The following is a 16,466-nucleotide window of genomic DNA, read 5'->3' as shown; positions in this document are numbered from 1 at the left end:
TGAAATAATGAGACTGAGAATGTCTCAGTAATTTAAAAAAAAAAAACAGAAGAAAATTAGACAAAATGATCTATTGCCCTATTTCCCAGTAGAAAAAGTAGCTTTCAAATTCGGAGTTTGTAAGAAGCCTTACAGTATTTTCCTATTGCAGATTTTGCCAAGGTGATAAAAATAGGAGGCTTCTCATAAATTATACTTCTTCACCAATGTAGTGAAATCACACAGCTTAACTATTACTAAGGGTACATTTTGCTCTCAGATATATAGGCCCAGTTCTCATTGACTCCATCAGGAGTTACATCTAGGCATCAGAAGACAAAACTTGGCTCTAAATATGCACAGCTTTTCCTTTGAAAAAAATGCATCTGTTTAACATTACTCTCCCCCCATCAGTGATCAAAATTGATTAGTAAAATCTGTAACAGCAGCTATCTGTACATATTACACCTTATTACAGCCTTAATTTACCTTGGCTCACATAAGAAGTTTGTATTTTCACCATCCGCTCTCCAAACAAGCCATTCCCTGAAGGAAGGATGGCAGAACATACGTGTTTTGTCACGCCTTTTTATCAGGAAATACGAAAGGGCCTCCATCCTCTGTTGGAAGTCTTCCCAGTCCTGTTCACCATTTATCTGACCAGCATTAATAGCTTGGAAAATCTGGTCATCTGTCATGGGATGAAGGGATGCTAGAGCCACATTTAACACGGGCAGTGCTCTCTCAAAAGCAGAGTTGGTCATGAACTTCATGTTGCACTGGAGCAAATAAAGTTCTGATAGAGACACAGGAACTACCTTGTAGCTTGCACTTTTTATCACTAAGTGACCTTTCTGAAAAAGATCCAGTGTCAGTTTCAAATAGAGATAAGATCCCAAGCTCTTCACGATCAGGTGGTTACTCACTTTCCCGATTATGGCTGCATCAGCTTTCCCATTTAAAGCTATATTGTTTATAATTTCCTGACTGCTATTGATCCTGTATTGAATATATGAATTCAAATCACCATGGATTTCTTTGTTATCTGGGAAGTCATCTAGGGATATTTTGAAAAAGGGTAGTGAACTCGTATTTTCCTGCAACAGAACAACACATACATACACACGCGCATTATAGCATTTCAGAATTGAAAATTCAGTCTAGCTTCACTATATTTTTCTTTTGTGAGAGGCATTAGATAGAGATGAGAAAGATCTATTAGCTCTAGTATGCTCTTGTAGATATAGTAACCTGACAACAGGTAACACAACATTTTATATTTTTACACTACCATCATCTTTTTTCTGAGAATCTCAAAACACTTTATTAACCAACCCCTGAAGGGTAGATGAAGGATATATAGTGGTCATTTCAAATTTAGGGCAGCAGAATACAAAGTTACTAGAACTGGAATTTGGCCAGGAAACAGTTTTACATCTCTTTGCTTACAAATAGTTCAGTAATGACCCAGAGAGAAGAGCACCATCACCACCACTTCCTGCAGCAGGTGTTCCTCGGAAGTCTCCCATCCAAGTACTGACTGGGCACGCATGACTACTTAGTTAAGGAGAACTGACAGTTACAGAATGGATCATCTAGGTATAGTGGTTTTACCTGAACACACATTTATGGTACATAAAAAACAGTAATTCAGATGATAGACATACAACTGCTTTTCAGGCAGATCAATACATATTTGTATAGTCTAGCAAACTTTGCAAACATCTTTAGTATAAATGAGCACCTTTATAATATAATGCATTTCCTATGTAATTAAAAACAGCTAAATTGATAAAAAAAGCTGAACTTTCAGTCTGGGGGCATTGACATTATGAAAACACTGTAGCTGCAAACCTCCCAGAATCCAGATAGTTGTTTCACGGACTATGTATTAGAGAAAGACGACTTCTAAATGGGTGATCCTTTCAGGAGAAATCCCAAATAAATCAATCTTTAGTTAGGAACTAACCACCTCAATTTCTATAAGATGTTGAGAATTCCTAACTTCTAGTGATTCAATATCCCATTCTCATCTCACCTGAGGTCTAAGAAAACTGTAGCTCATGTTTTGTCACTTATCTCATTGGCATACTCCAGAAAAAAAACTATTTATCCACCATAAAGAAAGAACACATGGCACAATTTTTATTTATGTCTTTGAATTCACCTAAAAGTGCATTAATTCAAAGTAATATAATTATAGCAGTGTAAAAGGTCACTTTTAAGAGAAAAATAAGCTAAACTAAAAATATGATTTTTACCTGAAAGTTAGTTCTTACAGTCACAATCAGCTTCAACCAGGAAGGAAATTTAGAGATAATGTTTGTGATAAATGAAGAAAGTGTGTCACCGTAATCAGGTTTGTGGAATTCAGCCTCATTTAAACCATCTATCAAAATGATGTATTCTTCCTCTGGAATTCTCTGCTCTGAATAACAAAAGTAAAAAACAACAGGAGATTGCACATTTTTCTGCACAATTTTGAAAATCTTGGCAGTAAAGGTAACTTTATATACATCAGGAGAAATTTTGCAAGTCAGAATATCCAACCAAAAATCACCACCCTCACTAATCTCACTTTAGATTAAAATTGAATTTTTAAAATCTAATTTACTATTTATGCTGTTTGTCTGCTTTTTGGCACTTTGCCCTCTTTAGCCAACGAAAATAGTTCATAGTTTCATTTTCTAGATCTTATGACTAGCACTATGCTGCAATGTCTGGGTTACAAATACTGCAGGGGAACTTCTACACATTTCCAGCTGTGTTTTGGTCACACTTTATATTAAAGCTCCATTTTGTAAATGGTATATTGAAAAGGTTAAATGATTAACAGATGTTACAAGCATGTTAAAGACATGAGTAGTAGGTGTTCTAGATGGTTATAAACACATCAATAGAAGGTTCCATATGTAATTACAAGCACTTACTGACCCTTAGATTCTAACAAATAACCATTTATTAGAACTTTTATTAATAATTTATTAAACCTTTACAAAACATTATAACACAAAACACCTATGTAAATAAGACATGGGGCAAGTTATTGAAAAAAGAGAACAAAACATAGCTGCTCATTAAGTGAGCACTGTCCATTCTGTGCACCATATGAGGTAAGGATCCTGTGGAAAAAACAGTATGTGACCACAGAATTAAGGAAAGTATGATAATGCATATGCACAAAGGGGCTGAATTAATGTTCCACAGGCAATCTTAATTATGACATTTCTAATTTTGGGCCACTTGACTTTTCTATTTTATAATGTTCTTTTAACATAACTTTTTGTATGTAATTTCCTATGTTTTTTAAAAGAGCACACTCTGCCACTTCAGCTATGGTGTAACTAATAGCAGTAGTGTGTCGTCACCCTCTATGCGGACCAGCACTAAAGAGGGATGAGAGATACTTTACCAGTGGGTTTCACAGTTATTTGCTGACAACAAAACAATGGTGAGACTTGGGAATCCTGGGCTCCATTCCAAGCTCTGGAGGATAGCATGCTCTAGTGGGCCAAAACTCTTCTGCATACTCCTTCAGAGAGGGACCCCTTCATCCCCACCCACTCAGTCCTTTCCTCACCACAAATCCTTATCTCAGCCCCATTGTCCTCACCTACTTTAGTCCCAGACTCCACTACATTCAGGCTTCTCATTCAAGTCCCAATAAGTCCTAGCCTCACCCCTTTCAACGCACCACAACAGTCTATCCCACACTCCCCATCCTCCCCAAACCCCAGCTCCTTGTCTCAGTCCTTCCCCCACAACCTGGCTCCTCATCATATCTGCCTTTTCTCCCATCTTACCTTTTCCCTCCCCCACCCACTGTTCCTCAATTACAATCTCTCCCCTGACTCCTCATCCAATCTCAGTCACCATCACTCACACCCCCTACATCCCAACTTCTAGTCCCACTCTCCCTTTTCCTTTTCCCCTGCCCCCAGCAGCCTCCAATCCCCACCACACCCAGGTTCCTTGTCCCAATCTACTCTCCCCACATCCCCCTGGAGGTCTGGCTTTTGTCTCCTCTGCATTTGAATTGGGCAGCTTCCTCATGCACGCTGCCTGGGCCCAGCAGGGAGGTCATCAAGAGCATGGGGGAGACGGGCTTTCTGCTTTCAGCTCAGGTGCTCAGACCCAGCCCTGGCATGGCACATAGCAGGTCTGTGCGGTAATTACAGGGAGAGTCCTGCTCAGCCCTGGGCTGGACCATGACCAGTGCAGATGGAATCTTGGGGAATTTAGCTGCTAAAATCTAAGAAGTTTCTACTGAGCATGCATGAACTGTGATTTTTCAAAGACTTACAATTTGGCCAAATTTGAGTGGATTTTCATGAGAACAGCAAAAGACAGATCCCTCACACATATTTTCAAGATTTACATAATTTCAAGTGCTCCACAGCATGGGAGTGCTAGAGCTTTTCAAATAAAAGATACCAGAATTTTGTCACATGGGCAAAATATATTTTTTTCTTTTTGCCTTGTATTCAGAAACACCAAATTGCTTTGGCTGATGTTTTCCAAATTCAACCGGAGCCAGACACCCAGCATGGAAAATTTCAGCCTAGACAGTTAAAGTATGGCAAAGTTATACACAGCTAAAAACTGGGTTTTATAATGGGAAGTGGTGGGCAACCTTAATGGCTGATAGGCGTCCTGCCTATAACTTATAAATGTATCCTTAACAATAAGTGTGACCATGTTTTCACTGACATTTTCAGAAAAGTCATGAAAACATTACTTTTAATATTAGGTATTGGAGGATATTATTTTATAACTAAAATACTTCTGTCTGAAAATTGTCTACTATTCTTACAAGTGACATCTAAAATGATTATAACTGAAAGACATTAAAGAAAAACATTCCTGCTAGTGAAGTCATTCCTATACATTTAATCACCTCCCTCAGATAATTAAATACGTATATCAGATCACTTTAGGGTTTTTTGGTCATTTATAAAGTTCAGAGAAAGTTTCTGAGTAGACTGCTACTTGGCATACCTTTCCTGAGGTTTGCAAGTGGTTCCAACACTCCTCTTTTAAAAGCTGCTGCTGGATCTTGGACACAGGACCTAAGGCTAAGCATACTTTGTAGCTGAGGCTCTTTTATCAGAAGATCTCTGTATGCTGTTAACTGATGTGACCGGCAAAGTAAAGCTGCAATACTGTGCACAAATTCTGGGACAAGACATGTATATGTGTTGTCAGCTTGGCAATAGTGGTAGGCAACAACCTAAAAAAAGAAAGTCAGGTTATCACATTTTTGTGGATGACACTGTAGAAACAATGTGAGCTGTAGCTCACGAAAGCTTATGCTCAAATAAATTTGTTAGTCTCTAAGGTGCCACAAGTACTCCTTTTCTTTTTGCGAATACAGACTAACATGGCTGCTACTCTGAAAACTGTAGAAAAAGCAAAAAAATTTAGCTAATTTATTTAGCTGAATGGCACCCCCCAAGCTCTGTTCAATTTTAGAAAAGTTATCTTGATTTATATTGTGTGAAAGATGAGCCTAATGGAATCATGGCACAAGAAAAAAACAACAGGGAAAACAGTGTTACTACAGCAGAGGGTGGAAAGAAGATACACAGAAATCGAAACATCCATTCTGGACATAATCAATAAATGACTAATTTGAGTCCCTGCCTCTTGGCATTTGTATATGACTAGAGTTCAGCAGGTAAGGCAGAACTTGAGGCCCTTGCCATAACACAAAAAAAACTTCCAGAACAAAACCTGAAAATCTGTGAAAGCTCTATCTGAGCAAGCTGATCAGCTGAATATTACAGTATCACTGTAGGTAGCTGACTGCTGCAGAAAAAAACAGTTACCTTTTCCGTAACTTGTGTTCTTCAAGATGTGTTGCTCATGTCTATTCCACAGTAGATGTGCGTGCTCGCCACGTGCACTGGTGCCGGAAGTTTTTCCCCTTGTAATACCGGTAGGGGAGTGCTCCTTATGACCCCTGGAGTGGCTTCTCCATGGTGTGGCATAAGGGGCGCTGTGCGCTCCCCCCATCCTCAGTTCCTCCTTGCCAGACAACTCCGACAGAGGGGAAGGAGGGCGGGATGTGGAGTAGACATGAGAAACACATCCCGAAGAACATCAGTTACGGAAAAGGTAACTATCTTCTTTGAGTGATTGCTCATGTGTATTCCACAATAGGTGATTCCAAGCTACATCTGTTGGAGGTGGGTAGTTCACAAACTCTTGAGACAGAGTAGGGCCCTGCTGAACCCAGTGTCCTCCCCAGTCTGGGAGACTATTGCATAATGAGAGGTGAACGTGTGGACAGAAGACCATGTGGCAGCCCTACAAATGTCCTGAATGGGACATGGGCAGCCGACAAGGCTTGTGCCCTAGTTGAGCGTGCCCTCACAATTGGTGACGGAGGGAGTCCCACCAGGTCATAACAGGTACAGATGCTCAAAGTGATCCAGTTGGAGAGCCGTTGAGTGGAGATTGGCCGACCTTCCATGCACTCGGCTGAAGCGATGAACAGCTGCGAGGACTTCCTGAATGGCTTAGTCCACTCCAGGTAAAAAGCCAGAGCCCATCTCACATCCAGTGTGTGGAGGCGGCGTTCCTCACTGGACGCATGGGGCTTGGGGCCGAGGACCAGCAGAAAAATGTCCTGACTCGTGATAGGCGGAGACCACTTTTGGGAGGAACAAAGAGTATGGGAGGAGCTGGACCTTATATTTATGAAACACCGTGTACGGGGGCTCGGAGGTCAGGGCCCTGAGTTCCAAGATCCACCTAGCCGACATGATCGCAACCAGGAAGGCCACCTTCCACGAAAGGTGTGACCAGGAGCACGTGGCTAGTGGCTCAGACGGGGGCCCCGTGAGTTGGGCCAACACCAGGTTTAGGTCCACTGCGGGACTGGGGGCCTAACGTACGGGAAGAGACGATCCAACCCCTTAAGGAATCGGCCGGTCATAGTATCAGAGAATACCATGTGGCCCTGCACCAGCGGATGGAAGGCCGATATGGCCGCCAGGTGCACCTTGACTGACGAGGGAGGCAGACCCTGGGCTCTAAGGTGAAGGAGGTAATCCAGAATAAGATGGATCAGGGCAGCCACCAGGGAAACTCTTGTCCGCCCACCTGGAAAAACGAGACCACTTTGCCAAGTAGGCTTGGCTTGTGGAGGGCTGCCTGCTTTCTAGGAGGACGCACTGAACCCCTTCCGAGCACGTCCTTTCCTACCTACCTAACCATTGAGCAGCCATGCTGTGAGGTGGAGTGCCACTAGGTTGGGGTGGAGAAGGCAGCCCTGATTCTGGGAGAGCAGGTCTGGGCAGGAGGGCAATGGCCACGGTGGGGCAACTGCCAGGCCTGTGAGGGTCCTGTACCAATGCTGCCTGGGCCATGCTGGGGCACTAAGAAGAACCTGGGCCTTGTCCGTCTATCTTTTCCAGGACCCTGCTGATCAGCGGGAACAGGGGAAAGGCATAGAGAAACTGGCTGGACCAGGACAGGAGGAAGGAATCTGAGATAGCGCCCCTTCCCAGCCCCTTCCTTCTCCCGGCCCAGAGCAGAACCGGGGACAGCAACGGTTCTGCTGAGTCACGAACAGGTCCACATGGGGAGTTCCCCACACTTGGAAAAGTCTGTACTCTACCTCTGGGTGGAGAGACCTCTCGTGCTGAGAGAAGAAGTTCCTGCTCAAGCTATCTGCCTGAGTGTTCTGGGCACCCAGCAGATGGAAGACCTGTAGGCAGATGTCATGGGCTATACAAAAAGTCCCACAGCCTGAGGGCTTCGCGGCAGAGGGCAGAGGATCTGGCCTCGCCTTGCCTATTGATATAGAACATCAAGGCCGTGTTGTCCATGAGGACCCTGACCACCTGGCCCTCTGGGTGCAAGCGGAAGGCCATGCACGCCAGCCATACCACCCTGAGCTCCTTGACGTTTATGCGGAGGGTCAGATCCTGAGCTGACCACAGACCTTGGGTCTGAACATTCCCCACATGCGCCCCCGCATCCCAGGTCCGACGTGTCAGACACCAGTTCCAGTGATGGGGCCCTGACCCTGAATGGGACCCCTTGGAGCATATTTCTCAGGGAGGACCACCACCTTAGCGAGGTGACCACTGTCTTGGGCACTGTGAGGACTTTGCCCATCCTGTCCCTGGCCTGGGAGAATTCCAAGGCCAACCAGAGCTGGAGGGCCCTCATCCTGAGTCTGGTATGACAGAACACATACATGCACGTGAACATGTGACCCAAGAGCTGGAGGCACACTCTGGCTGTTTTCACCAGAAAACAGTGACCTGTGACTGTGTCGATGAGCCCCTTCAGAGTCTCAAACCTGTTCGGTGGGAGGGAGGCCCTGGTCAACGAGGCGTCCAGGACCGTCCTGATAAACTCTATGCATTGTACCGGGACTAACATGGACTTGGGGTTATTTACCAACAGGCCCAAAGTGGTGCATGTGGACAGAAGGAGCGCCACGTGATCCCGCACCTGCGACCGGGAGCAGCCTTTGACCAACCAGTCATCCAGATGCAGAAGATCGGGACCCCATAGCATCTGAGGTAGGCCGCCACCACTGACATACATTTTGTGAATACCCTGGGGGCAGTGGACAGACCAAATGGGAGGACCGCAAATTGGTAGTATTCCTGCCCCACCATGAAACAGAGGAAGCATCTGTGCCCCTCAAATATATGAATGTGGAAGTACGCATCCTGCAGATCGAGGGTGGCGTACCAGTCCCCAGGATCCAGTTGGGGGATGATGTAGGCTAGGGAGACCATGTGGAACTTGAGCTTCACCATGTACTGGTTCAGGCCTCGCAGGTCCAAGATGGGCCTGACCCCCACTTTGGCCTTCAGGATAAGGAAATAGCAGGAGTAGCACCCCTTGCCTTTGAACTCCCCCGGTACCACTTCCACCGCTCGTACGCCCAGGAGCCGACCCACCTCCTTCTCGAGCAGAGCCTCATGCGAGGGGTCCCCCAGGAAGGACAGGGGCGGGGGGGTGGTTGGGCGGGGAGCAAGTAAATTGGAGGGTGTAGCCGTGACCACTCTGGGGGAAAGCACACATCCGATTGGAGAAGGGAAGCTTTATTGAAGGTAGACCCCTGATGATAACTGGCAGGGTGCCCCCGGGCATCCCATCGAAACTGCCTTTTCCCCGCCTGCTTGCCCTTGGAAGACCCAGGCTGGGGGGGCAGGCCGAGATTGCCTCTGTGGGCACCTCTTATAGTCCCGCAACTTCATATAAGCAGTCTTGTATTTTGAGTGGGTGGCCTGAGTGGGAGTCTGATGCTGCTTGAACTTAAATTTAGCCAGATCCAGAGTCTGGAGGGTTGTGCGGGAGTCTTTCAGGCCATGCAGCTTTGTATCCGTTTGTTCTGCAAACAGAGTTTTGCCATCAAATGGGAGGTCCTGCACGAAGTCTGCGCCTCGCTGGACAACCCAGATAGCAGGAGCCATGACCACCCGTCTCATGGACACCGTATAGGCCATGGATTGCATGGCCGTGTCTGCTGCATCCGAAGCTGCCTGCAGGGTTGCCCAGGCAGTCGCTGTGCCCTCCACCAGCGCTCTGAACTCCTTTCTGTCGCGCACCTTGAGGGAGTCCTCCAACTTGGGCAGGGAGCCCCACAGATTGAACTCATACTAGCCCAGGAGAGTCTGGTGGTTCGCCACCCACAACTGGAAGCTCGAGGATAAATAAATTTTCCTTCCACCCTGCCCAGTGCCGAGGAGGACAGCACATTAAACATGGAGTCCAAAGGCTCCTCCATCTCCTCTGCCTGGAGGTGGAGGCTTGATGCCACCCTTTTTAAGAGTTCTTGCTGGGCCCTAAAGTCCTCCTGTGGGACGGAGGGGCCATAATCGTCTCATCTGGGGAGGGGGAGGAGGCCAGCACAGTACTTTGCGTGTCCACTGACACCGGAGGGTCCACCACCTGGTCAGTCTCTGGACACGGTGCCAAGGATGTACATCCCACCGACGCCTTCCTTAGGGGTCTGGAGAGGGAGGCCGATGGTCCTTCCGAGGCTCCGGCCACCGGGCAAGCCCCCACTGGGGGCTGCATTGGAGGCCACAGTGTCTACTGGGACCGGCTGCGATAGCCCCTCCTCGGTGAGGACCTTTGGCGTCATCTCCCTCCGTCCCACTGGTGTTCGCTCCTTGAGGCAGAGCGGTGCTGAGAGTCCCGATCGGATGGAACCCAACCAGACAGTCTGGTGGGCGTCCAGGGTGATCCACGTGGTCGCTGGGCGGTGAACGGCGTCGGGAACGTTCCCTCGACTGAGACCAGTACCAAGCCGGGGGTGACTGCGGAGATCCCAGCAGCGGCCTGCCTCTGAAGCACGGGGCCGACATCGGCGGTGCTCCTGGTACTGGCATGGACGTAACATCCCGGGCCGCCTGCAGGGCCTCCAGACATCCAGGGAGGCCTGTTCTGAATGGGCCAGGCTACTTCACTCGACTTGAGTCGGAGGCCTAGAGGCCGGTGGGGATCGAGGGCTGCCCGACGTGGGTGTAGCCTCTGTCCCAGGTTTACTTCGGTGCCATGGCAAAGGCGGCCTCTTCCTAGCCTTCTTGGTGCATCCTATGGACGGGGAGCAGTGCCAACTAGTTGATGGTGCCGAAGAGTCACTGCGCACCGACACTGAGGTGCCCAGTGCCGACTCAGAGTGGCGTGCTGGAGCCGGGGTCAGTGCCGACTCCATCAGAATAGCCCGGAGCTTCATGTCCCTTTCTCTCTTGGTCCGAGGTTTAAAAGACTTGCAAATCTTGCAGTGATCACTGAGATGGGTTTCCCCCAAACAGCTTAAACAGTCTGTGTGTGGATCACTCACAGGCATAAATCACGTACAAGTGTCGCATGACTTAAAACCCGGGGCACAGAGCCTGCCCCGGCCCAGGCTGTCTAGCTAAACTAAACTAAAACTAACTACAGGTACCAACACTGAACGAACAAGCAGTTCTGGGGACGAGCTACAGCAAGGCTGGAGCAGAGCAGTTCCGATGCACCTTGACTGGCGGCAAGAAGGAACTGAGGGTGGAGGGAGTGCGCCATGGAGGCGCCGCACCATGGAGGAGCCACTCCAGGGGTCGCCAGGGGTGTTCCCCTACGGGTATGGCTAGGGGAAAAACTTCCAGCACCAGCACACATGGCAAGCACGCACACCTATTGTGGAATATACATGAGCAATCACTCGAAGAAGAAAAGACTTCAATGCGCCTTAAAGTGAGGAGGAGTCACGGTTCAGGGTTCTGATTATTTCTGTGAAAATCAACCCATCACAATGAAAAGCAATGTTTACAGTTCACACAAGTGTGTCATTTAGTGGTTTTTATGGCTTGAAACTCTTTAGCACAGGGGTGGACAAACTTTTTGGCCTGAAGGCCACATCGGGGTTCCAAAACTGTATGGAGGGCCGGGTAGGGAAGGCTGAGCCTCCGCAAACAGCCTGGCTCCCACCCCCTATCTGCCTCTTCCCACTTGCCACCCACAGTCTGCCCCCCTCAGAACCCCGACCCATCCAATCCAACCCCCTGCTCCTTGTCCCCCTCCCGGGACCCCCCACCTCTAACCGCCCCCTATCCAACACCCCTGCTCCTTGTCCCCTGACTGCCCCCCAGGACCTCCTGCCCCTTATCCAACCCCCCCACTCCCTGTCCCCTTCCTTTGCCACTCAGAGCACCAGGACTGGCAGCCACGCCGCCTGGCCGGAGCCAGCCACACCACTGCACAGTCTAGAGCACAGAGGCAGGCTGGTGGCTCTCTCAGCCACGCTGCCTGGCAAGAGCTCGCAGCTCCACCATCCAGAGCACTGGCGGCATGGTGAGCTGAGGCTGCGGGGGAGGGGGACAGCAGGGAAGAGGCCATGGGCTAGCCTCCCCAGCCAGGAGCTCAAAGGCCAGGCAGGACGGTCCCACAGGCCGGATGTGGCTCGCAGGCCGTAGTTTGCCCTCCTCTGCTTTAACACCTTTTCCACTGGATGCAAGTAGATACTTTAAAACACCCCTTTAAAACAAAATTTTGCAAATGATTGAGGAAACCTATTTTTAGAGTAATATGAGAAACATATTTTTAAAATATGTGGAACTCTGATGTAGAATATTTTTATCCTTTAGGCAAAATCAGTTTCTCAGCATAATATAATCTAATACAGAAGTCAGTTGTAATCAAATACTCTAGATAGTCACAGATTATCATCAGTATGTAGTCTAAACTACAGTAATACAGCTTTTAAAAACTTTTTTCAAATTGAGAAAAGAGTTAATTTAAGATGTGAAGTAGTTTCCATCTCAGGGGAGAGTAGCTTGTTTTGGTTCTCAAGCACAAGACACATTTTACTAGACAGAACATATTATAATATGAGCACAAGATTCCCTACATATTTACATCACGTTCAAATACACTCTTCTGCCCCTGTGGCAGAGCTTTAAACTGATTTGATCTGAGGAGAATCATGAGGGCATTGTCAGCATGCTCTTTGCTCTCAAGACTGAGATTGAGTCTTTGCTCTGGTTTTCTTGAAGGAAGTCTTGGACAACTTTGGATGGTGTCTACATGATATCATGCCTACATCACCAGCCAAAAATCTCCTTATTATAATTATGGAACAGGATCACATCCTAGCTCCTTTGTTCAATATCATATTTCTGATGTTTAGAAGAGCTGAAGCTCTTATTACTTATAATGATTTTCCATATTTTAGCAAAACCAATCTGCAATAGTCAGTGTCAGGGAAACATTTCCAACTAGAGATCAACAATAGATCTATCCATAAAATGTCAAAGCATAGGAGTATCTGGCACTAGGTGGGCCTAAGCACTGGAACATCCCCAAAGTTCTAGGATTTTCACAAGCAAAGGGCTTGGTTTGAACCTAATTATATTAATAATCACACTTCCCCCCTACCCCATATGTAAAGTTCTAACATTGAGTGAACGAATAATTGGGAAAGGTATGGAGAAATAGTTATTAATTCACCCTATGTAAGTTTTGTCTGTTTTTAGACTGTAGACTCTTCAAGGCAGTGAACATCTCTTACTGTGTGTTGCATAGTGCCTAACACAATGGAGCTCTGATGTTGGCTGGATCTCTAGGCAATACTGGAAAATAAATTTCACAAACGCACTATATATTATAAAAAGTATGAGCTAGGTAAGGTCTCCTCACTGAAGCTCAGAGAGTACTGAATCTTCTTTTTCAGAAAGAGGATTTAGGATAGGAAAGATCTCTTTCTTGAGAGCTTGACCATTAGTGGAAACATCTTTTTTCATCTTTGGCAGTTAAAATCTTTGCCTTTTTATCTTTGAAAGCTCTAGCCCAAATGATCCATATTTTTTGAAATTCAGGCTAGATTACTGCAAAATGTGCTTACCTTGAGATACCACAGACCACCTACAAACTATCAACAATCAATCATGCGATGGCTTGTCTTATAAATGGGAGAGAGCAAAGATTGTGTTCCACAACCTGCACAGGCTCTCCATTCAACTCCAAATTGGTTTCAAGGTATTGATCCTAATCTTTAAAACCCTAGAAGAACTCTTCAAGCTATTTTACATACTACCTTTCTCCCACCTCACTCCCCAATGACACAATTTAGAAGCTATAGTGAACCAGGACTCAACAACTGACAGCCTTGAGGGCTCTTGGAAGACAAGGATAGAACATTTCTGATAGAGAACTCACTGCTCTGGAACTCTCTATCACAGGAGAAAGAGATGAGACCAAATTCTGCCATGGTTAAGGCATGTTGCAGGCCTCACTTTGCAAGTTTTTCCACAATAACAACTGCATCAGAAAGACCTAGCAACATTCACTTGGGAAAGAGAATCCAAAGGATGCGGTCCCATCCAAGAGACAATTTGCTGTTAATCTTAATTTCTGTAACCCTTGCCCAAACACAATAGCAACGAGTGCATTGCAAATTGCTTTGAGCAAAACTTCTGTCTTTCCTTGTTTCATGCAAAATTGCACTATAAGAAGCTACACGGAGTAACTATCTGGTGGGAGCAGTAGACATCTAAGGAATTAGGGATGCCAGTGACTGATATTGAACAAAAGGAACTTTTTCTCACATTTCTACCTTCTCTTAACCTAGATTACACAGAGGACAAGAAAGCAGCAACAGCAGAGGCAGGAGTCAGGTATTACACAGACTCAAGTGAGCAATGGGGCTGCTACCAGGTTGCAACTCATGAGAAGGGAGAAAGACCTGGCTAACTGTGCAGGGTGTATGCATGTGGTACACTCTTATATGAGCATGTCCCAAATCACTCTCCCGTCTCACCCCTACCGCAACCAGGGAGTTCTGCAAAGCACCATGTCTCAGAGTTTAAACGCTTTTTAGTGTGTTAGAAGTCTACTGAATGGTGAAAGCTTACCTTTGAAGCAAGACATCTCACAGATTTGTCCATTTGATTTTGATGTTCAGGAGTACCAGGACAACTCAGGATCTTCACTGTATTGTTACCATTTGTGAAAGGAGCAGGCGGTGGTAATTTAGTGAGGGGAATCTCTTGACAGGGGTCACTGCCTATAAAAAAGTGCACAGACCAAACTTATGATTACAGACTACTGCTGTGTGGTAAAATATATACATGATAATGGAAGTTCTTAAAGTCTTGGGTAAAATTTACTATTAAGATACATGATTTTTAAACATACACTATATACCATCCTCAAAGGTAAAGCGTTACAACATGACATGCATATACATGTTTTCATCTTTATACTCTCTATGTGATTTAATTGACCTCTGAGCTGAAGAAATACCAAATACTGAAAATAAATACAGTGATGTGAAAATAAGTACAATTCTAAATGCAAGAACTCATTATATCATATAATGTACCAGAGCTCAACTGGTGTGGAAAGTACTAACTATGTTATCATAATAGCCTTTTCGTCACATCATCAATATGGGACATTTGAAAAGTGTCAGCATTGGAAGTACTCTGAGTAAATACATAGAACTATATCATCCTGTCACCTCTAATAAACTGAGGGAGTGCAATGGCAACAGAAGGGCACGGAAGGGATAAGTGTCACCTTCCTAGCATCACCTTCCCCTTCATCTCAGATTCTGTGAAGCCTTTGAAAAATCTGCGCTGCACATTTCAGGGTATGATTATACTAGAGCACCATCCTCCCTCCACAAACCAACAATAGCTTTGGGGTGGGGGTGGGGAGGAGGAGAAGAGTCTAGGTAGCACAGTTCATTAGAGCCATGCTGCCAAGTGAGTTTGGAGTGCTGGGAGGCCAGGTGGAGATTCAGAGTTTCCATAGCTACCCGGGGAGTGGGGGATTTTTTTGGTATGTGTGGGTGCCTGTGTGTTTAAGAAGTTGAACCCCTGGTCTATTCTCTTGCAGGTTATTGGAACTTCCTTTACCCCGAGGAGAGCTTTTCATGCAGGGGACAAGAAGGCCAGTAATTACTTATGTCTGCAAAGTAAGCAATATTCTGACCCTTTGTATAGTATAATAACTGAAACAATTATTTAGACAAGAAACATACTTTTCGGGGATGAATTAGGGCTGTTTGAAGCAATTTGCCTCATGCGACTTCCATGGCAGCTAAGTGCCACCAGCTTTGAAATTATAGCAGTTTTTCCAAATCCCACATTTCCAATAATAACTGCTCCCCTGTTTTCTTCCAGCTCTGGATTCTTCAAGGCTTCTTCGATCATTTGAAACAGCCATTCTCTTCCGACAAACACCGAGTCTGTTGTTATGCTTGGCACTTCAAACAATAGTGGCTTTAGCAAAATGTCTTGAGGCTTATAAGGGACAAAACGTGCTGAGTAGTGGAAAGGGAAAAACGTTTATTAGAAGCAAGTACTGTTATGTAATGAAAACCTATTTATTTGCAGCAGTATTTAAGATGACAATTTCAATAACTTTTGGTGGGTACGTTTACAATTTGAGAGGATTTCTTTTCAGCACTTTTATCATAAAAACAAACAATTACAAATGACTTATTGAACTGTCTATAAATTAGCAGCTTCAGTGTGGATTAAAACCACTTCATGATAAAATGCAAATAATTCTTGCGGTTTTCTTTTTGGACAGGGGTTCAGCCTTTATATTTAAAATGTTGTAGAACTGTGATAATTTGACTTTTAATGAAGAACAATTTTTTTCTATATATTTGAAAATGCATAACAAATTTTTCTAATTGAGGGCCCGGCCCTGTGAAATGTTTTGAGTCAGAGGGAGTTGTGGGTGCTAAGCACTTCACCTGGTTAGGTCCTTAGAAGCAGCAACAACATATATAGAGAAATGTAAAGAAATACTGAGAAGCATGAAAAAGTTTGATTATTTGACTTCCAAAATCAGTCAGCCATGTAAATGAGACATTACTGAACTGATTCTCAGCAGGTGATGAGTTCATACAGCCCTTTTAAAGTCAACAGGAGTTGCAGGTGCTCGACACCTCTGAAAATCTGACATATATCTTCTTGTTCTCATTTGTATTCTCAAACAGATAATGCAAGAGCTATAGG

The 16,466-nt window shown here is 45.5% G+C and overlaps 1 protein-coding gene across 4 annotated transcripts in view; it reads right to left on the bottom strand.

Annotated features, from left to right (window-relative positions):
• TANC1 (tetratricopeptide repeat, ankyrin repeat and coiled-coil containing 1) overlaps positions 1–16,466 on the bottom strand; it is a 216,512-nt gene that overhangs the window by 57,739 nt on the left and 142,307 nt on the right. For all 4 annotated transcript variants that reach the window (XM_084642572.1, XM_084642575.1, XM_084642573.1 and 1 more), the window contains 5 exons: positions 15,479–15,760; positions 14,346–14,497; positions 4,978–5,209; positions 2,241–2,407; positions 469–1,076 (listed from right to left, as the gene is read on the bottom strand). In XM_084642572.1, coding sequence (XP_084498698.1) covers positions 469–1,076; positions 2,241–2,407; positions 4,978–5,209; positions 14,346–14,497; positions 15,479–15,760 — 1,441 coding nt within the window. The remainder of the gene's footprint in view (positions 1–468; positions 1,077–2,240; positions 2,408–4,977; positions 5,210–14,345; positions 14,498–15,478; positions 15,761–16,466) is intronic.

Source organism: Lepidochelys olivacea (genome assembly GCF_965140295.1).
Source record: "Lepidochelys olivacea isolate rLepOli2 genome assembly, chromosome: 11".
Classification (NCBI taxonomy): Eukaryota; Metazoa; Chordata; order Testudines; family Cheloniidae; genus Lepidochelys; species Lepidochelys olivacea.
This window is presented reverse-complemented; position numbering and strand designations above follow the sequence as displayed.